Source organism: Falco peregrinus, chromosome 4, assembly GCF_023634155.1.
Source record: "Falco peregrinus isolate bFalPer1 chromosome 4, bFalPer1.pri, whole genome shotgun sequence".
Taxonomy (NCBI): Eukaryota; Metazoa; Chordata; class Aves; order Falconiformes; family Falconidae; genus Falco; species Falco peregrinus.
In genome coordinates this window covers 100,417,908-100,439,270 of record NC_073724.1, presented here as the reverse complement: position 1 = coordinate 100,439,270, position 21,363 = coordinate 100,417,908, and the positions used below count along the sequence as shown (strand labels likewise).

Genomic DNA, 21,363 nt, shown 5'->3' with positions numbered 1-21,363 from the left:
GCATGCACTGAGGCAGCGAGCACTGATAGCAGAAGCTGAGCTCTGCACATTGATGTGCTTGCTGTGCAGATTCACAGGCCCAGCCCTTGAGGTGTGCTAGCTTCATATAATTTCATTCAGTTATTTTTGCACTCCTTTGACTCTTTCTGTGAGGGTTTTGGTGTTTTTTCTTTTTTTTTTTTTTTTTTTTTTCCTTGGGTCATCTTGTTCTAATTATTTTCCAGGAAATGAGAGCCAATAAAAGAAAGCCTTTCTGCTATGAATACATGTGTATTTAAAAATGTAGATATTAAATATGTTCCCTAAGCAGAAATAAAAACCAGTTTGGCTTATGCAAGTAATACCACAATCAGAGTAGCAGTTTGGGCATTTAAATATACTGATAGTGTTTAAATAATACTTACCACAGGTACAGCTATACTAGTGTAAAAGGTAGCTAATAACCAGGGCAGGAGGAGAAGGAAACCCTAGTAAGTTAAGCTCATATATTCTGGTAAATATCCTCATTTGGGAAATGACATTAATATAACCTGTCAGTAAGGACTGTGCTCTTAATTGCAACAGTTCTCCGTACAAACCCCTTCGTGATGGTGCTTTAATAACGCTACCCTTCCCACCAGCTTCACATGGGGGCAGCAAGGCATTGCTTTATCGGCAGGAAATACGGGTTTACCTGAGAAGCAGTTTTGCCAGGATAAATGTACGATATGCAGGGATTTCTGACTTCAAGGTAATTTGTTTGGAAGTTCAAAAAAACCACCCCAAACGACAAGACAAACAGTTTGTGTGTTTTTTTTAAATAACTAAACCCCTACATACTCAGCTTGGCTTTCGGGTGGGAATTGATTCCATTACTTTATATTACCAGGAAGAGGAATCTAGTGATGGAGTACAAACTGCTATAAAATCCAGCTCTGGCAGTAAGCATGGCATGGCTTTTACATGCCAAGTAATCTAAACAATAGTACCATGATGATGAATTCTAGCTTGTCTCTGGGAGAAAGGAGGGAGAAGAATTCAGGTTACAAGTTTTCATCTGTACTTCTGATTTGCAGTGTTGTGGACACAACTGCAGAGCCAAAGTAATTGCCAAGTTTCGGATGAGGTTACAATATTGTTTGACAGTAATGATGTAATGGTAGATAGGCTAGCTAAATGTAATGAGAAAGGTACATAGAAGCCTGTCTGGCATCCAGGGTTGGGCAATGAAAAGCAGGTAAACTCACTTGTACCCGAGTGACTGGGCTACCAAGAATGAATATCCCAAAGGAGAAGAGGAGGCGGCATCCACCCAACATCTAAAGTTTGTCTACAGTGAGTCAAAAGAAAAAGGGGATAGGAGTTGCTGCCGGTTCTGTGTGTCTGTTACCGTTGAAGGAGTGTGGTAAATCTCAGAGCATGGGTTGGAAATGCAACAGGGAAAGCAAAACATCCCTAACAGCAAGAGCTGCTTACCCGCCCACAGAAGCTCACGGCAGCTTGGAGAGTCGTGTCGCAGGGTTTTCCTTTTCCCTGCTCTAAAGAGATTCCAACAAAAATAGAGATACAGAACAAGGTGACAGGTCTGTGTTCCTGCTTTGTCTTGGAGAATTTGTTAAGATGGACACCCAAGTGGGAGAGGCACTGTTGTTACAGTTTCTTCCAATTTGTCCTGTCTCTTCTCCCCTTCCTGCCCACAGCCAGCCCCGACAAATGTTTGTGGTACCTCACTGTGACCAGTTCAGCAGCTCAGACTCAAGGTGGGGTGTCCTTGCTTTCCCCCCTTCTGAAGTGGGAGCTGTTCAAGATGAAAAACGTGCTTTTGTATTATCCCTCTTTTCATGCCTTTCCTATTTCTGATGTCTTTTTTTGATGTAGAAGCAGTTGCATTTGCAAGGAGCTTTTAGCAAACGGGGCCTGCAAACCTAAGGAAAGCAAAGCACCGTGCTCTGAAGGCACATACTTGTGAAAAATTCCCATCTGTAGAGGGATTGTAGTAGTAAAACAGAAAAAAAGCCTTTGTTACAATAAGGACAATACCTGTCAAGGCAGTGACCAAATGAATCTACAAGGTAAGAAGACACCGGTGTTACACAGTCATTTAAGCATGCGGTGGCGATTAACCCACAGCAGCTTGGCCTGCAAGGATCAGCATCCTGGTCTGGCACTGGAAGAGGGAGCTGTGTCACAGCTCCGTGCCCGGGCGTGCGGGTGTGTGGTTATCACTGCCATGGCCAGTGCAGTGGCTGGACACTGTGTCCTGGAAAAGCTGTACGGTGCTGTAAATGTACTTCCTCCCTGTACTGCTGCACAGGCAGTTTGCAGTTCAAAGCATCAAAAATGTTACGGAAAATGCACTTTTATCAGTTTCAGACGACTAACAGAAGTAATTTTAACTATTTTCCTTGCTTTGAGAAGATTTTTCAGGAATCACAGAACAGTGTGAGAGTTCTTCAAATGACTGAAATAAAATGTGGTACTTGCTTTCCTGGGATCATGCATTTGGCTTAAGAAGGGCAAAGAACATTTCTACTGTGCCAAAGGCCTCAGAAAACTACACCTGGTAGAAAGAGTAAAAATTCAAACTTCTAGAGAAAAATAAAGCAAAGAGTAGAGATTTATAAATGATGTGAGCATTACTGAATATCTCTAGGCTTTAAATATTTACCCACTCTAACATATATATGATGTTTCAATTGTTTCTAAAAGCTGAATGTGATCGTTTGGATGGGACCCCGTGAGCTTGGTGTCCTGTGCTCTGGGGCCTTAGTGATGGGTTTAGTTCATGTTGAAATAGATTGAGCTAGTGTTATGAGGTTGCTAGACACAAAGTGTGTGAGAAAGTTGCAGAGTAGAAAAGATAGTTGCTATACTGATGCATTTTTGCATGTTGGGGTTTGGTGGGTTTTTTTTGGTTTGGGTTTTTTTTTTTTGTGCACTTTAAATTATACAGATATTACCTGATCAGCTTGTAAAGACAGCTAGAAAAAAATTCTTTATGCTGATTAGTCTTGCTGAATATGTTCTAAAGCATTTTGCAAAGTGCCAGATGTTCTTAAGTTTTACAAAAGCATCATGAGGTGTGCTATTATCTCTGGTTTTACCCAGACAAGCTGAGACAAATTCTGAGCTTGAATATATAAAGTACCTGTTACAGGTAATCTCGGCAAGGGATCTGGTGCCGGTATTTTGTTGCGATCAAGGGCTCCTGACTGGGAATACAGGTGGGCTAGACAGGTAGAAGAAGCCTTATCTTCCAGAAGCGTGTTACTGCTGTTGAACGAGATATACCTCCCTGGGGGTCAGTGCAACCATGGACGTGAGGGAGGGGGCTGGGAAAGGATTTTACCTGCCACGTACAAAAGAATCAAGAAGCTGCTTTTCCTATTATAAAAACGCCAGCCCGAGCCATGGGTGATGACAATGGTCTTGTCGGAAGACCTCTGTGGACGCACGCGTTTGGCCGTGGCTTTAGCTCCTTCCCCAGGCGCCCCCCGTCCCTCGCCGCTGACCCACACACGGGGGAGGGGGGGCAGTGGGTGCTGTGGCACTGCGGGCCCAGGGTATGGCATCTGTCGTGGGGCGCCCCCCCACCCCCCCCCCCCGGCAGCCGCTGCTCGGGTTTGGGACTGGAGCATCGCCGGCTCCGCCGGGAAAATTCCTGCGCGTTTCTGCCCGTTTGTCCAGCTGGGTCGATACGGGCGATGCAGAACCTGTCGCGCCGCAATCCCGCTTTTCATCTCGGTAACGACGCGCTTTCCCAGAGCTCCGGGTTCCTGATCCCTCTGAGGTGCGGCGGGAGACGCGTGGGAACCGCCTCGGCACCCAGCCCGGCCGCGGAGGGGACGGGGCTGGGAAACAACCGCTGCGAGCACCGGGGGGGGCCGGGGGAGCACGAGGGAATTAATTACCTGGGCCGTAATTTGACCAGAATCCGCTGGTCCAGGCTAATACCCCTGCGGAAGCCTGCAGCTGTCTGCGCAGCGGTGGAGGGAACAAAAGAGGGAGATGAAGGTGGAGGGGGAAGGACCGGTGTGTTGTTCGTGAGAAGCAACGATTTAATTGTAGAAGGAAAGCTTGAAAGAATGAGGGAAATAAATAAACATAACGGTGCGGTCACCTTCCTCGCAGCAGGACGGCAGCAGGATTTAAGAACAGCACCAGGGACCGGAGCTGCCCGGTTTCTGCCTTTTTCAATAAAAAGAGGCGGTTTCTCCCTCGGTGGCGAAAGTTTTGGTTGGCAACACGTGAGCCGGCTTCCAGGAGAGAGAAACAACAAATTTCCCGGCCGCTGGAGCGGCTCGGGCGGGCTGGAAAGCGCATCCCTGCGCCTTGGCGCTGCCGCTGCGCTGGGAGGAGCGGGGAGGCAAAGCCACGGCCGGGGGGCGGGCCGGGGGGCCGCCGCCCGGGGGGCTGGGGCTGGGCCCGGCTGTACCCCTCAGCGGGGAGCCCGCCGGGCCGCGCCGCTCTCGGAGGGGGGTAGCGGGCCGCCCCCCGGCGGAGCCCCCTCCCGCGGCGGGCCGGGCCGGCCGGGCCAGCGGTGCCGCCCCGTCGGGCGGGCGCATGCGCACGGGGCCGCCACCGCCTATAAGGGCGGGGCGCGGCGACCGCCCCCCCCAGCGGCCGTGGCGGGCGCGGCGCCGGACGGGGCGCGCTGCTGGTCGCCCCCCGGGCGGGCGGGCGGAGGTCGGTCCCGCTGCCGCCTGCTTCGCCCATGGGCGCGGCGCAGGGCCGGGCCGCGGCGGCGCGGCGGCGGGGAGGGAGTCGCGAGTAGCGGCGCCGGCCGCCCCCCCCCGCGCTGCTCGGCCGGTCCCTCCCGGCGGTGGCGGCGGCTCCGCACCCCGCGGGCAGCGCCGGGCATGCGGCGGCGGCAGGACCCGCGGCGAGACTCCCCGCAGCGCGGCGGCTGCACGCCCCGGGAGGCCGGGCGGCGCGGCCCCGGCGCGGGGGGGCTCTGACCGGGCGGCCGCCCGCCCGCCGCCCCCTCGGCGGCGCCATGCGGGGCGGGCGGTGCTGGCTGCTGCTGGCGGCGCTGGGCTGGCTGCTGCCGGCGGGGGCCGCGGCCAGCGGCGAGTACTGCCACGGCTGGCTGGACGGGCAGGGCGGCTGGCGGGACGGCTTCCAGTGCCCCGAGCGCTTCGACGGCGGCGACGCCACCATTTGCTGCGGCAGCTGCGCCCTCCGGTACTGCTGCTCCAGCGCCGAGGCGCGCCTCGACCAGGGCGCCTGCGACAACGACCGGCGGCAGGGCGGCGGCGAGCCCGGCCGCCCCGGCAAGGACGGCCCCGACGGCGCGGCAGGTGAGGCGGCCCCGGCCCGGCCCCCGCGGGGTTGCGGCAGGTGAGGCGGCCCCGGCCCGGCCCCCGCGGGTCTCGGCGGGCTTCCCGCCGCCCCTTCCCCCCGCCGCCGGCCCGTCCGCAGCTGCTGAGCGGGGGCCGGGGCCCCAGGCGTGGCGGCCCCTTTCTCCCTCTCCCTCGCTGAAAGCCCAGCCCTGTCCCCGTTAAAAGGGGGCGACGCCGCGTCCCGGCGGGCACGGGCTCTGCCCCGCTCCGAACGGGCTCTTCTGCCCCCCTCGTGGGAAGGAAGAGACGAATGGCCCATACGAGCCAAACAAAGCAAGCAAGGTGACGTGTCGGAATGACTTCTGGCTGGGCCCCCACTCTAATTGCGGGTGTTCTTCCCACTCGGGAGCCCCCACTTCTGACGAGATTAACTTTCAAGGATAAACTCTACCTTTCTGCTGCTGTTTGAGGGATGCCTCGCGCTCGCCCAGCGCCCTCGCTGCCGTCTGCACCCGCTGAATGCACTAGAAGTAGCCTGAAGTGATGTTATAATTAGGACAGATTTACTCTCAGAAAACTTGCCTGCTGCAGTCTGTAGCAAGTGTGTGCACCTGCTCAAGAGCTACTCCAGCACCAGGCACGGAAGTAGAGCCGATTTTTTGCAAGCCTTTTGTTAGAAAAGCGCTAAAATTGTGGGAGAAATGGGCCCTTTTGCTTATAACTTCCTCCACCCAATTAGCTGTGCAAGGAGTTGGTCTGACAAGCAGCCAGACAACCCCCCTTTTGCAGTTCTGAGAACAAGGCATTTTTCTTGACAATTCATTTTCTTGGTTAATATTTACTGGTCGGCAGGTTTGGGAGCCACAGCCATGTGCTGGCACTGGGTAACTTGCAGGAGGGGCAGCTGCTGTGCCAGGGCTGCCTTAGCGCTGGTCGAGTAGAGGTCCACAGCCCTACCTGTGCCTCGGCACTGCCGGGTTTCAGCGGGAATGATGAAGCCCAGGCTTGTCGTCCTGAGCATCCGCAAGTGCTAAAGGGAGGCACCTTCCCCTCATTATTCCTGGATATATCCATGCAGATTTCTTACAGAGGCAGAGAAAACAGCTTTTTCCCTGGGAATGCAGAACAACTGGAGCCCAGGTCTTTCCAGGGATGGTGTTCACCATCTGCCTTGTCAGGCCTCTGACCCCACCACTGAAGCATCACCCACGCTTTATGCTCCCACCCTTCACTCTTTGTGCCCTGATGTCCCTTCTTTAAGCCTCGCAAGGAGTGATGCTGCTCATCTGCTGGCAGTGAAGCTTTGGAGCATGGAGCTGTTGCCCTACCACCTCCCCCATGGTTTCTCCCTGCACCCAGAGCTGATGGGACGAGCATCTGGCTGCTCTGCACCAGGGCTGCAGGGTGGCAGAGCCCCTGTGGCTGGTGCCTGGTCACTGCCTGGCTGCCTCCCTGCCCCAAGGGGTGACAGCACCAGAGAGGGCTGGTGCTGAAGTGGGATGTGATGCAGCACTGGTGTTTGACTACCCTGTGCTCCTCGACCAAAACCCAGCGTTCTCTTGCCTGATTTTTCTAGTAGGGTGTATCAGAGACCCCATCTGGTAAGGTGTGGAGTAGTGGTTGATGTGGTCTAGACCACCATCAACAGCAACTAGCTGTCCTCCCTCCAGGCAGGAGCAGTGGCCTTGCCTCCCTGCTAGTAACTTTAAAGATGCTTTTGGAAACGCTAGCCATTGGCTTTGGCAGCCCTTTTCATCTTGCCTGTGTAAAACGCTCAGCTGCCCACACAGCTTTTAGTGCTCACCCTGCATTGACCTGTGCTGGGGGTGGGGGGGCTTGGCTTGGGTGAGGGGGGGAGTCTTCTGCCAGAGCTGCTGCAGTTGGTCCTTGCCCCCCCAGTGACAATGTTTTCCTTGCTGTTGCAGTGCCCATCTACGTGCCGTTCCTCATCGTTGGATCTGTATTTGTTGCCTTCATCATCTTGGGGTCGCTGGTGGCAGCTTGCTGCTGCAGATGCCTGCGGCCCAAGCAGGAGCCCCAGCAGAGCCGAGCCCCTGGGGGCACCCACCTGATGGAGACGATCCCCATGATCCCAAGTGCCAGCACCTCCCGCGGTTCCTCCTCCCGCCAGTCGAGCACTGCTGCCAGCTCCAGCTCCAGTGCCAACTCGGGGGCCAGAGCCCCCCCGACCAGGTCCCAGACCAACTGCTGTTTGCCAGAAGGGACCATGAATAACGTCTACGTCAACATGCCGACGAACTTCTCAGTGCTGAACTGCCAGCAGGCTACCCAGATCGTGCCACACCAGGGGCAGTACCTGCACCCCCAGTACGTGGGCTACGCTGTGCAGCATGACTCGATGCCGCTGACCCCTGTGCCCCCCTTCCTGGACGGTTTGCAGAGCGGCTACAGGCAGATCCAGTCTCCCTACCCGCACACCAACAGCGAACAGAAGATGTACCCAGCTGTGACTGTGTAGCGCTGACGCCTTCCTCCCCCTCCACACCCGGCAGATTTTAATATCTAAACTGAACGAAGGAGAAGTGCTTCCTCGGAACGAAGCTCCCAGAACATCACTTGTAAATAATTCTGAGAGGCTCATGCATGTCAGACAGTGTTTATAAATTTATTTTCATCGGGGTCCATTGCCAGAAACTGTAGGATGGTATCTCTGAATTAACGTTGCCAGATACGCTCTCATTCCAGTGCGTGATTTACGGCGGTAAAGGATTACGCTGAAAATGCATATGTATTTCAGATCACTGTACTTGCGAGATAAATGCTGGAGCCATTAAGTGCCCTTCAGGTATGACATGGTCAGAAGTATTTGCCTAATTAATTCGTAGAAAGAGTTTTGTTACACTGTAGAAGACAGCAGTACTTAAGAAACCTCTTTTCTCCTCTCCCAGCTCCTTAATGACGTTTCCCATTGCTTTACAGACAATCACAACCGAGAGCTGAACAGTGCAATCCCTGTGTGCTGGGTGCTGGTACCAGCCCCTGTGGGTCCTTACACACCCCACCCCCACCCCCTCCCCATTTTGGGGTGAAATGCCATGAAAGGCTTAGTCTTGCAAAGACCGATTTTCCTTGTCCCTGGTATTTATGTAGGAATTGGAAGAGCGTGAATTATTCAGCTCTTCCTTCCAGTGCACTTGAAACCCTTCTTGATTTGGTTTTATCTCGAGATCAAGACCCAGTAGTGGTTTGCACAGACTTTATCTTTGTGAACTTTTTAGCAAAAACAGGGTACCAGGTGCTTGCTCTTCCTGATGCTCAGCAAAGCTTTTGGTACAGCTAGCGGCATCTGAGCAGAGACTGTCTTTGTGGAGAAAGGTCGCGCTGTGACTCCAGGCACGCCTGCTTTAACCTCACTTCCCATGAAACAGTAAACCCGTGTGACTGCACACAAAGCTGTCAGCCCTCAACCCTGCTTGTGGTGGAGTCAGACCGTAGGAGAACGGGCTCTTTCCTCCCCCACCAGCCTGTCCCCAGCCCTGCTCCGACTCTTTGCACTGGAGCTGGTGGCTCTGACTTGCTTTGTTTCAGCTGGGGAGAAATACCTCTCCCGGCTGAAGATGAGCAGTGTGCTGGGAATAACTGGACTGTGCTAATTGTAATATATCACCCTGGATGCAACAAACTATTTAAGGCTGGTTTTGTCTCTTAAAAAGTCGTAGGTCTCTGCATTTCCATCCCTTTGCTCTTCAGCCAAAACACTGCAACAGAGGACTGGGGGGGCATATACCAAAACTGGGCGATTAGTGTAACCAGACCAGAGCTGATATAAAAGGTTTCTTATTGTCTGATACTGTATCAATATGTAGCAATAACTGTGATACTACTATTTTTTGTATGTCTGTTATTAAATTACACATAGGTGCAGAAGCACTGCCAGATCCAACGGTTTACTCATAAACATGCCACACACAGGCAGTCTGCAGCGGGCTGAAACGGTTTGACGACTGACGTAGGAAAATGAATAGGCGGTCTATCCCAGATCTGCTGTTCCTGGCCGTGATCGCCCATCCAGCATGTAGGACCTGGACAGAAAGGTTGGCTTACGAGCCCTGGCTTCCCCTCCAGCCAGGCTGGGCGGCTTTGGCAAGGCAGCGCCCGGCTGCTGGAGGTGCTGGGTGCCTGCTCTGCCCACACCACCTGGGGGAACTTTAAAGGCAGTACGTGCACCAGAGCTGGGTGCTGCCAGGCTTTTGAAGGACCCAGCGTGCACTCGGGTCTCGTGGGGATGTAGGGTTTTACCTGCCCACGTTACAGCTTGGTCCCACGCTGACCTTGGAAAGCTGAGCTGGTGGCAGGCGCAGGGGCTGGCATGCCTGCCTTCAGCTGCTGCTGGCTCCGGCAGGAGCTGGAGGTGCTCGACCCCAGGTGAGACCCAGTCTGTAACTGGTGGCCAGACGGCAAGCTTGTCCACACCTGTGTGATCTTTTCTAACTGTGAACCAAGCCAGCTATTGCCCCCGCACCAGCATGCACTGCCTGCCTTGCACCTGCCCTGGCAAGGACACCTCCTCTGACCTATGAAATTCAGGTGAATCTCTTTGTATATTGTTTACTTGTTTAAAAATAAAAGAATAAGTTAAATTTAAGTCTGTAGAAATTAATTTACAACTGAAGGCAGAGAAATCTGAGTTGTAATAAAAGGAAGTTCGCGAGATGTCGTGGGGTTCTTTTTAAATGTCATGTACAATAATGTAAAACTAATGTTACCATTTGATAGAGCTTTTAAATCTCTGAAAGGGCACTTGCTTTAAAGTGTTTCTTACAAACGAAGAAAAAAGGCCCCTTTGTTTCTTAATAAATGCTTTATGGTGTGACTTTGTTTGCTTTGTTACAGTTTTTTTTCCCCTCAGTTTCCTCTGTCTACAAGAGCCCATCTGACCAACCCAGTTTTCCAGTCCTGGCAGAAAGCGAAGTTTGGCTTTTTGGCTGTGTTTTTAAAGAATGACAGCAAAACCAACAATTTACATGGCTGAGTGAATGGTGGGGCACGTCTGAGGGTTTGGAGGGAAGGGGAGCAGGGAGAGGGCACCTCAGCATCAGGTGCGCTGGGACGCCTCACGTCCCAGTGGCCGCAGGGATGGTTGGGGACCAGTGGTGGGAGCAAGATGGGTAGAGCCCATGGTCCTCTCCCTTTCCAATTAATGCCAAATACTCTGCATACATACAAATCCATGCATACAAAATACACATTTTCAGAGAATTTTTGCTTTCAATTGGATTCACAGTTACCAGCAAAGCATTTCAAGTGCATAGCTCAGTAAGTGGCCGTGCTGTTCCCCACCTCCCTCTGCACAGGGACCCTTCTCACCTGAGCAAACGTCATCCTCGTGAGACAAAAACCAAGCCCCCTTGTGCAAGGGTGCATAACGCAGACTGGGACAAGGCCACTCCGCTTTCACAGTGATTGCTCCCTCCTGCCACTGGTGATTCCAGCACCGGCACTGCCAGTGCTGCACCACGAGGGCAAGCAGGAGGGCGGCTGGGGGAGCAGGAAGGGCATGGGTGGGAAGTTGGGCTTTCTCAGATCTGCACCTTTATGACTCAAATGAACAGGAAAGAACAGTCTGGGAAGAACATAGCCTTGGTCAGTCTGTATTGTAGTGCATCCCAAAATGCTATGTATGGCTTCCTGGCATTTGGGGGAGGTGAAGTAGCCGGGCTGGAAGCAGAAAGCTGGCAGGGAAGGAGAGGGGTCAGCCATGGCTTACAGCAGATTTGCTGAGGTGGCGAGCACTTTGCAGCAGGAAAGGCCAAGGGTTTGTGTCAAAGTTTTCTCTCATCTTTTCACATGGTTTGCTTTTTATTTTTATATTTGCTTGTTAGTTTTTTTTCCTTGGTTGAGAGGGGTAGGATTTTTCCTGCTGCAGATGGTGACTATGGATGGCATGGGGAAAGAGGGTGGAAACCAACTCTGTGCAAGCACAAGTGGTGGTTAGGAGAGGTGCCTTTACTCACCTTGTATAGGCTACAGTGCTAGCTGAGACCAGGATCTGTTTGGTTGCAACTCAGAAGGAATAGTCCCACCACGTACAATACGATCACTGGACCCGCCCGGCGCAGCGCCGCTGCACAGCAGTGCTGTGGCAGCCCAGGGATGGGCTCGGACCTGGGACCAGGATGGGCACGGCAGCTTCCAGGTCCTACCAATGAACATGCATCTGTTCCACAGGAGAGCTGATCTTCTCCCTTACAGTGTAAGAGCCAAAAATACGAGGATTAGAAAAAATTGCAGCCACACTTCTAAGCCTGCTGCGTGGCCCATAAATACTTTTTTAGCCTTATATGGCTACAGAGTGATGGAAACACTCCCGCAGTCACTTCACCCACCCTGCCGCCCTGGCTGAGCGCTTCCCGTGGGGCTCTCCAGGGCAGGTCACACAGCTCCGTGTGGGATGACGGAAACCCGCCCCTGAGAGGCCATACGCCTTTTTGCTTGTGCAATTTCATCTCATTACTCAGTTCCATCTTCCCAGACTTCCCTAAACAATTTCTCCTTTTTCCTGCTTGCAGGCAGTTTGAAGTATGTGGTGTACTTTTTCAGTGCCTGTTTCTGAACATTGCTACCTATTTAAGGCACTGAAGCGTCCAGTGTGCCATGCTCAGTGGCCGCGTGCACGGTAAGCAGTAACGATGGTGGGGAGAAGCCAGCAAAATCCATCCTAGCTGGGCTGGCACTGGTTTGCCCGTAGCACATACACCGCTGGTGTCCTCACAAGGGGAACTGTGGGCACGGCAGTGCCCCAGGGCAGCTGTAGGCAATCCCGCTGGGCTCAGCCCACGCTGGTCCGATAGCTTAGACCAAGACAGGGGCCTGGCCGACCCGTGGTGCCCAAACCACTGAGCCATGCAGGGGAACAGCACAAAAACCAGCTTTTCAGGAGACCCAGAAAACTTTACACCAGCAAACCCAGTAGTCACACCCCCTCACATCAAGCCTGAGTGATATTTTCCATTTGCATACGCCATTCTATGCTCAATCCCCAACAAACTAGATGGAGTGTTAGTACTAGCCGCCTCTGTACTAGTACAATTCTTAAGACCTCTCCTCCATAAATCCAAACAATGCACAATAACCTTCCTCCCCCTCTCCCAACTACTACTCTGACTCCTCGTCACCAACCCCTTTGTCCTAACATGAGCAGGCAGCCAACCTGTAGAACACCCATTCACCACCATCAGTCAACAAGCCTCCCTCACCTATTTCACAATCCTTCTAATTCTTCTTCCCCTCACCGGGGCCTTAGAAAACAAAATCCTTAAATACTAAAAACATTCTAATAGTTTATAAAAACATGGGTCTTGTAAACCAAGGAATGAAGACTGCACATCCTCTTAAGAGTTCCCGCCAGCCCTGAGCTGGCATTTTTGCACCAAGTTATCCTACAGCTCCCCCAGATCCACCCACAACTCACTGTGCCCCCCTGTCCCCCCATGTATAATAGTGCATTAATATATTTACCCCATTAAGTTACAACTCAACGTAGTAAATACATCTAATGTATGTACTGAACCCATTGCTGCATAACCACGCATACCCCCTACCTGCAGCCACCTATACTGTCAAGGATTATCTAAGTAATGACACACGGAATATACACTCTGTCCCCTCGGACTAAATCCATCTCCCTCGACTCTATACATTAATAATTTCTCCAGGATATGACAGTGCTCCAGCCCATACCATGAATGGTAGCAGGTCATAATACTTAAATCCTTTCTTGCCAGACCGGTTTCAGGTATCAGGTTATCTACTAATCATTCTTCTCGAATGAAATCAACATCTGCCGTTGCACATAAGGCCCTGCATGATTAGCTTCGGGATCATTCTTTCCCCCTACACTCCTAGCACAACTTGCTCTTTCGCGCTTCTGGTTCCTCTGTCAGGGCTACATCTTGCCCATTCCCCAAACCTCGCTTTTCCATGAGTCATCTGGTAGGCTATTTATCAGCTGTTTAGTCCCTGATTATGGCATTTTCCCTCTTTAGCACTTGTTGTTCTCTTGTTCTCTTTTTTTTTTTTTTGGGTGTCTTCAGGCTGCCCTTCCAGTGCACTGGGTAAATACAATCTAAGACCTGGGCATCATGCAGTTGGCGGTCTGTTACTCAGGAGCTACTGAATGAGATGGTTTGTGTGTTTGGGGAATCACCTTGACACTGATGCACTTTGTTTTCCACTCCGTTACCCCCGCTAACACTGACACGTATTGCTGTTTATGAATGCTTGTCAGACGTAGCTTATTACTCTCTCACTCCCTCTACTTTCCCAAGCAACACCAGTAACCTCTTCACTATTCTATCCCACTCAAAGCCACGTTTATTTATTCACCATGAATTTCATCGTGTTCCACATGTTTTCAGCGCTGAAATTACATGAATAAGTGACACCCCAAAACTCTCATCCTTTCTCCACTAAAACTTCAGACAAGGCCACCCCCCTCTCCCAAGGCCCAACACATAACACTGAGTGAACAACGAACAAGTCCCTGCAGCTTGCAATAAAGCACGGCACTGAAGGTGCCAAGACAGCCTAACCTATACACCAAGGGAGAAAAAAAGACTTAGTCCTAACCTTACCGTTGGTTTTGGCTCGACATATACATGCAAGTATCTGCGGCCCACTGTAAATGCCCTGAACCTCTTACTAAGATGAAAGGAGCAGGCATCACACTCAACACAGTTGTAGCCCCAACCACCTTGCTCAGCCACACACCCACGGGTACTCAGCGGTACTTAACATTGAGCAATAAGAGTAAGCTTGACTAAGTTATAGCAACACTCCAGGGTTGGTAAATCTTGTGCCAGCCACCACCGTGGTTACAGAAGGAACCAAAACCAACAGTCACACAGCATAAAGAGTGAGCCAAGGGTTATCACAACAACTGGGATCAAAATGTAACTGAGCTGCCGTAAGCTGAAGATGCCCCCAAAGCCAACCTCAAAACGATCCTAGCACCCCTGACTAATCAAACCTCACGAAAGTTAGGGCACAAACTGGGATTAGACACCCCACCATGCCTAGCCCTAAATCCTGATGCTTGCCCCACCAAAGCATCCGCCTGGGAACTATGAGCACAAACGCTTAAAACCAGAAGAACTTGGCGGTGCCCCAAATCCACCTTAGGGAGCCTGTTCTGTAAACGACGACCCACCATAGACCCGAGCCCTCCTTGCCAAGGCAGCCCACACACCCTGCATACCCTGCCACCGGCTCACCCGACGGAGGGCCTCGCTGTGAGCACAACAGCCTACTCCCGCTAGTACAACCAACAGGTCAAGGTATAGCCCATGGGGCGGAGGATATGGGCTACATCTTCTAGACCAGAATACTCATGGTGTGAGTGAAATCACCCCTGGAAGGTGGATTTAGCAGTAAAGTGAGACAATAAAGCTTGCTTTAAGCTGGCCCTGAGGCACGTACATACCACCTGTCACCCTCCTCACAAGTTACTAACCCTAATAACTAACACCCCTACCAGCTGAAGATGAGGTAAGCCGTAAGAAGGTAAGTGTACCAGAAGGTGTACTTAGCACACCAAGATGTAGCTATAAAAACAAAGCATTCAGCTTACACCTGAAAGATATCTGCCACACGCCAGATCGTCTTGAAAGCCACACTCTAGCCCAACCTACAATGCCAAAAGCTAATCAAAAAAATCACTCCTCTACTTAACTAAAACATTCCCTTAACTTAGTATAGGCAATAGAAAAGACCCGCTGGTGCAACAGAGTCCTGAACTGCAAGAGAAAGACGAAATAACAGTGAAAAACTCCAAGCAACAAATACCAAAGATATAGCCTTGTACCTCTTGCATCATGGTTTAACAACAACCAGCAAGCACAGCGAACTGAAGCTTGCCTCCAACCCCAAGCGAGCTACTCATAAGCAGCTACCCCCGAGCAAGCTTGTCTCTGTTGCAAAAGAGTGGGGTGACTTGCTAGAGGTGAAAAGCCAACCGAGCTGGGTGATAGCTGGTTGCCTGTGAGATGTATCTAAGTTCACCCTTAGTTCTCCTTCGAGGACACTCGACCCAACCTACACAAAATGAACTAAGAGCAACTTAAAGGAGGTCCAGCTCCTTTCACAAAGAATGCAGCCTCCCCTAGCAGGTAACTCAACCACTGGTGCTGTGGGCCCTCGGCAGCCAGTGCCCTCACCGGCGACACGACCCCCTCATAACACGCACGTGGAGAAGTGCTGTCAAGTGTCTTACCCATCAGCTGGGCATGATCAGAGGACAAAGCCCATCCCCGCCCCCCATGAGCATGGGGTTTGCGTGCCCCTGTACAGCTGTTAGCAGCCATTGCCGCGTTTATTAGGGGAAAGTGGAGGATGTTGCTTACATCTGGCCCACATGCCCACAGGAGAGCGAGCTGGGGTGTGGGTCCCAGCGCAGCACGTTAACCTCAGCACCTCCCTTTCAAATAGCTAATTTGCCGCTCGCTTTTGGTCTTGCCAGAGCTCTTCTTTCCCCTCCAGATTTTCTGCTTTCCCGTTCTTTTCCTCCCACTGAAGTTGTTACTAAATATTATTCCCTGCATGTATTCCCTTGTATTTTTCCAAGCTGAATCTCATTTTATTGTTTCCTGCTCATATTTCTTGCTTCTCTGTAGGTCCCTTTGTATTATTTCTCTGTCCTCAGTGGGGTTTGCAACATTTTCCTGCCCAGGATCACTTGCAAATGGACCGAACTTAGGCCTGTACCATCCTTTCTCCCCTTCCCCATCCGCACTGAATGGAGCCAGTTCAACAAGACCCTCCCTGGGGGCTGACAGTGTTCCCTGTCCTGTAGCAGAGCATTTAATCCCTGTGCCAGTATTTCTGTGCAACCTGAATGGTGCTGTAACAGCCTCCCACGCCTTAGCAGCGGGGAGATGCCCACCACACTGGACCACGTGGTGGTTCATGTGGCATCATGTGAGCCAACAGCATGGCGTGGTTGCTTTGCACCAGCCAAACACCGTCAGCATTTTCCCACCTGCGGCAAGCCCTAGAGGTGAGGCTGGCATGGGTGATCTCTCGGCTCAGTGCCCTGGGGCGTGCCAGTGCCCACCTCCTGGGCTGGACCTGGCCCTGGGCACAGCTGCCCCTTGGGGAGCTGCTACAGCCCTGGTGCGGGGCTGGTTTCTCCCTCCCCGCTGCAGAAATACCCCTTTTGGTCACAACACTTATCATCTTGTAATTCGCCCACAGAAATGCTGTTGTATTTGCTTGGCTTCATTTGTTCTTTGTATCCGGAGAACCTCAGCACACTGACCCCAGGCTTTTTTCACTTGGCTCATGACCCTGCACTTCTCACCTTCTCCAGCTCCTCCACGCTGGCTTGTCCATGATGTTTTCCTTGGGTTTTGTGTCTCTTCCATCTCCTGCCTGCCCCAATGCCAGCCCTATGCCCTGCAGGGAGCCGGGCATCACGGCTGCCAAGCTGGACTTCTCACGGGGGCAGCTGCGCTGGATGGGGGCAGCTGGTTAACAAGGCACAGCTTAATTAGGAAGATATGTGCCCATTCAACATCAAAGGTGATGCCTTCCTGGTTTTCTAAATACTGAGAGCAAGCAGGCAAACATTTCACTAGGCATGGCCAAAAAGTTGCTAGTTGTTTCAGAGGCTGAGTATCCGCTTACTCCCTGATTTTCATTAGAAGAGGGAAGAAAAGCCTCTCTGGAGTGTAATGGGAATCACAGCTCTCAGATTGCATGTGCCTCCAGCACTGTACTGCTCACTGGCTTTGACAAAAGAAAGTGAATTTACTTTTTCTTAATATTTATTGATTTTGGTGGTTATTTCTGATGAGATGAAACCACACAGGTAACAACCCAGTCACCTTCTGCATGGGCAAGGCCTGGTGGGTATGCACAGCTCTCCACGGACACTGTCTCCATATCTTGTCTGCACTGTCAACAGTATGGCAGGAAATATGAAAGATAACTCACCTTAAACCTTGAAAACAGAATCTTGTCTGCTGTCATAGGCTCTTTTCACCCATTTGGGCTCATAATAGCAAAAAGAAAAACCTCAAATATTCATGAAAGAATAGAAATAACATCCTTTCTTCTCAACGTGATAGCCCCTCACTTTCAGGTAAGCAATCCCTTGTTTGCTGTTATCAGTCCTTCAGAAAACCTCAAACAAAATCAAGGCAAACAATGATACATCAAACTGAAAAACATTAAGTCAAAAGATGAGTTGCCTTGCATGAAGCCTTCACTGTGTTTAATGCTAAAGCAGCTCAGGGCACAGCCCAGGCTGACACGTCTTTGTAGGTTAACTTGAAAACAAAAAAGTAGGAAGGCACCACTTTGGATCCTATCAATGCTATTAAGCTGGGGCGAGTGAACATCACGTCAGATGGCAATGTTAACGCAGTAATAAAATAAAATTACTTACCTATCTCCCTCCCAGGATATTGAGTAACTTCCTTCAGTCAGGCTTGGAATGTACTTTGAAGGCTGGCAAGGACAGTCTGGCAGAGTGCCTGATGCTGCTGGGCACGGAGGCGAGCTTAGCTGGGCCACAAACTTCCCGGAGCTCGATGGGGCTGCGGCCACTCGGACCAGAGCAAGCCTGACCCATTACAGGACACGGCTCCTCCAAGGCGAGGATGAGAGCGTGTTGTGCAGTCTCTGCCATGATTTATTACCTGAATGGTAAATATTACCTTATGCAGCTGCTAATTCTCTCAATATTTGCTTTTTAGGGAAAGAATCCTATTGACTTCACTTACCAGACAGTCTGCACATGACTGTAAATGTCTTGCTACAGGGGAAAAAGTGATTCTCAGGTTTACATCGGTGCAAACCAAAAGCAACTGCTGCAGACCTACTGTCCAGTCAGAATCAGGCTCTCGGTTTAAAAGGTAAAATGCTACCTTTACTATGTACAGGTAAATAAGTAAAGTCATTATACAAGATTTAATTAACATGTACGATACAGGTATGCCGTTCCAGCTCTGATACCAGGTACATCCAAAAGAGCTGACGCTAGGGCCACATTAAATTTTTTTCCAGACAAAGGCCGGTACTAGCATGCTTGCAGGCAGTTCCTTCCACAACACGGAGAAAGGGAGCGGGGAGATGGACCAGCATGGTTACAAAACCAGTGCACTGTACGAACCCAACCCATCCCACAGCCCCTTTCTTCCAGTCATTTTCTTTCTCCTGAGGGACCAGGAGGTTTATCTGCTGCCTGTACTGGTTACCAGCAAGCACCACCAGCTCCACAGCATCCATCAGGACCAACAAACCAGTCTTGCTTGTTTTACTGTGACAGCTGTGCTGGATGTTTGTGATCAGGCTGTAGGTCAGTGCCAGCCAAGCCATCAGACACAAGGTGATGTGAGAGCCGAGGCTCCCAAGCACTTCAACTGTAGGATTTAAGTGCCAATACAATACGACTTGAAAACTCGTAGCTTCGTCACTCAAGGCCCCACTTCAAGTGACTCAGCAAGCTCAGTGTCCCCTCCTGCTCCAACACGACACCCTCAGGGGCAGCACCTGATACCATGAGAAATGCAGAGGGGAACCAGGACCGCTTCTTCCACCATCACCCCACGGTCCATCAGATCAATCATGGCACAAAATGCAACATGAGCTCCCTCCTACCAAGCTTCCTCATGGCACGTGTCCCATCTGAGTGTGGCCACGGCAGCCAGGTCTGGCCAGCGTGGCTCTCCATTCCCACCTGGGCAGCCCGCTCACCACCTGCCCTTAGAGCTCCCTCCTCAGCATGGACACCCAAGAACCAGCAGTGGCTTTCAGTGATGTTTCAAGCCTCGTTTCTCTGCATCCCCACATTCCTGCCAAGGAGGAAACAAGAGGATACCCACTACTCCTTCCAAGTTTCAGGGGACCTACCTGCTGCACCCCACATGCTGGGGGAGCTGGAAGAGACACAGGGCTGTGCTGGAGGAAGGGCTGTGCTAGGTGGCTGGGTACTGCCGCAGCCCGCGCTCGCAGAAAGGGATTACGTTTCTGAAATCTTCCTGCTTAACATTCCTCAACCAGACCTTTCTCAGTTACACTTTTATTTTTTAATGCTCCCATTTCAGACTTGAGCATTAATCTACGGGTTTAGGGACTTTGATTCTCCTTTGGTCTGGTATGAGGCACCGAAGTCTGCCGGCAACGGACTTAACAGCTGCTCCAGCAAATATTTGGCTCTGGGACATGAGCATGAGACGCTCTCACAGTCTTGCCTGTCAAACTGTTAGAGGGAAAGTCTCTGAGGTGATTAGTCAACTAATGTGTCTAATAAGGGGTTTAAGCAGCAATCCATTATATTTAACAATTCTGAGAATCATTTCCCATTGTGCAAGAAACAACAGTGCAGGCAGCAGTCAGCTACGCATCAAGTTCTCCCACCACCAACTGAACGAAGCTCATTCAAGTTTATCATCAATTTTCCTTTGGCATAATTGATTGCCCAGATGTGCAAGCAGTTTTACATACAGTGAAGTTCCTGCTGCTACACGCTTGCGGGCTAGACTGCTGCTATGGAGGCCCAGGGAAGGAGCAGGCGTTTACCGCAGCACAACAGGGATAAACAAGGTCATCGCTCACTTTTTATTTCTCTGCAAAGGAAAAGCAGGTACTAGGCCTGGCTTCTGGGATAAAAGTGTTTTGAAGTGTGCTTAAGCGATGACTCGTAAAGGGAAAAGGGGAAAGTTGGCCTACACCTCCTTTTTTGTTTCCCAATTTAAAAAATCCAGAAGTAATTTGTTGTTTTAGAAAAGTCTCTCTATGCTCTTAAAAGCGGTTCTGTTGGCAATCTATAAAGAAAAAAAAACTTTCATCAAGTTATAGCACCCTAAGGAGGAAAAGTTTTAGCCAGACTATATATAAATATGCATTTAGTTCCTGATAAAATGTTTAATTCCAGCATCTAATAATATTTGCAACAAAAAGATCTCTTTGTTAGAGCTCATACACTTTTACTTTCTGTAGGGCTGTTATAAAGTGTGTTCCCCATGGTTACCAAAAATTGAGTAAGGCCAATCTCTGAAAATTTAACTTCAGCTGTGGCTCAGTATCACTCCTGACTCGGTGCACATGTGATGGTTTTTCTTAGGAAGGATGATGCTGTTGCCTCGAGTTGGCTGTGCCCTGAGCCCAGCTGTAAGACCGAGCTGCTGAGGCTCTCCAGTGTGCCACCCTCCAGCTTCCCGGCAGGTCCAGCATGAAGGACAAGGTGGTTCACAGCTCGCTATGAAAAAATACTCGTTAAATGAAGCGAACATATTGTAGCAGAGAGGATCACAGCACATGTCCCCCAGAGCATATGGATGCACAGCTACTGGCGACACGAGAGCCTTTGAGCGGTGCTTCACGCTGTCAGTCTTGCTTGAGGCAAGTGAGCTTGAGAGATGCTTCTCCAGGTGAGGCAACGCAAGTGAGCTCAGCAGCGTCCGCTCAGCACCATCAGCGGAAAGTGGACGTGATATTCCTGATCAGGCAAAAGCAGGAGAGATCCTGGCCCTGCACTCAGGATTGTTTGCAGAAAGACATCTCTCATGGTCTTTGCAACACCTCACATCTCGATGCACCGTCAGACCGCTCACCCCCCGCGAACACAAGCGCCCGCAGGCCCAGGGTTAAAAAAAGCCTCTTTCAAATTTAGCTGCAAGAAGGGAGCAAAGATTTTAGGGCTTAATCTTCCCCTGCTGTGTCTACGTGACTTAACCAGGACAAAAGATTTCCTTCCAAGGTTTATTTTGGTGAAGCCTTGCTGAGATCAGATATACCATTTGTAGAAGAATATCTGTCCATCTAGTTTATATAAAAAAAAATAGTTTCTCCCCATCCCCGAGATGCTATTCAAATATCAGGTCCCTACTGTAAGCTCACCAGCACTGTTCTTATTTTGCCGTACTAGCCTTGCATTTGGGGCCTTATTTGAGAGCTACTAAAGGAATCTGAGCCTTGTTCTTGGCATTAACAGGCCCTTAAAACACACCCAAAAGGTCATGAAAAAATAAAAACAATCCACCCACCAGCTTTGCAGGCTAAACCTCAAATGCATTTAACATTGAACGCTTGCTACAAAACTAGTGGGGGGGATAAAACAAACAAGCCTTGGTCCACTGGA

The 21,363-nt window shown here is 50.9% G+C and overlaps 1 protein-coding gene across 2 annotated transcripts; it reads left to right on the top strand.

Moving 5' to 3' along the window:
* Positions 1 to 4,587: 4,587 nt before the first annotated feature.
* SHISA2 (shisa family member 2) lies at positions 4,588 to 10,100 on the top strand. 2 transcript variants are annotated; one of them, XR_008747039.1, is made up of 3 exons: positions 4,588 to 5,279; positions 7,187 to 8,067; positions 9,142 to 10,100. XR_008747039.1 is itself a non-coding variant. In XM_055803045.1 (2 exons), the coding sequence occupies exons 1-2, from the start codon at positions 4,976 to 4,978 to the stop codon at positions 7,738 to 7,740; spliced, it is 858 nt and encodes a 285-aa protein (XP_055659020.1). In that variant the 5' UTR covers positions 4,588 to 4,975; the 3' UTR covers positions 7,741 to 10,100. The 2 variants fall into 2 exon arrangements, 1 of the variants encoding a protein (XP_055659020.1); XM_055803045.1 differs by having other exon boundaries at positions 7,187 to 10,100.
* Positions 10,101 to 21,363: the final 11,263 nt, after the last annotated feature.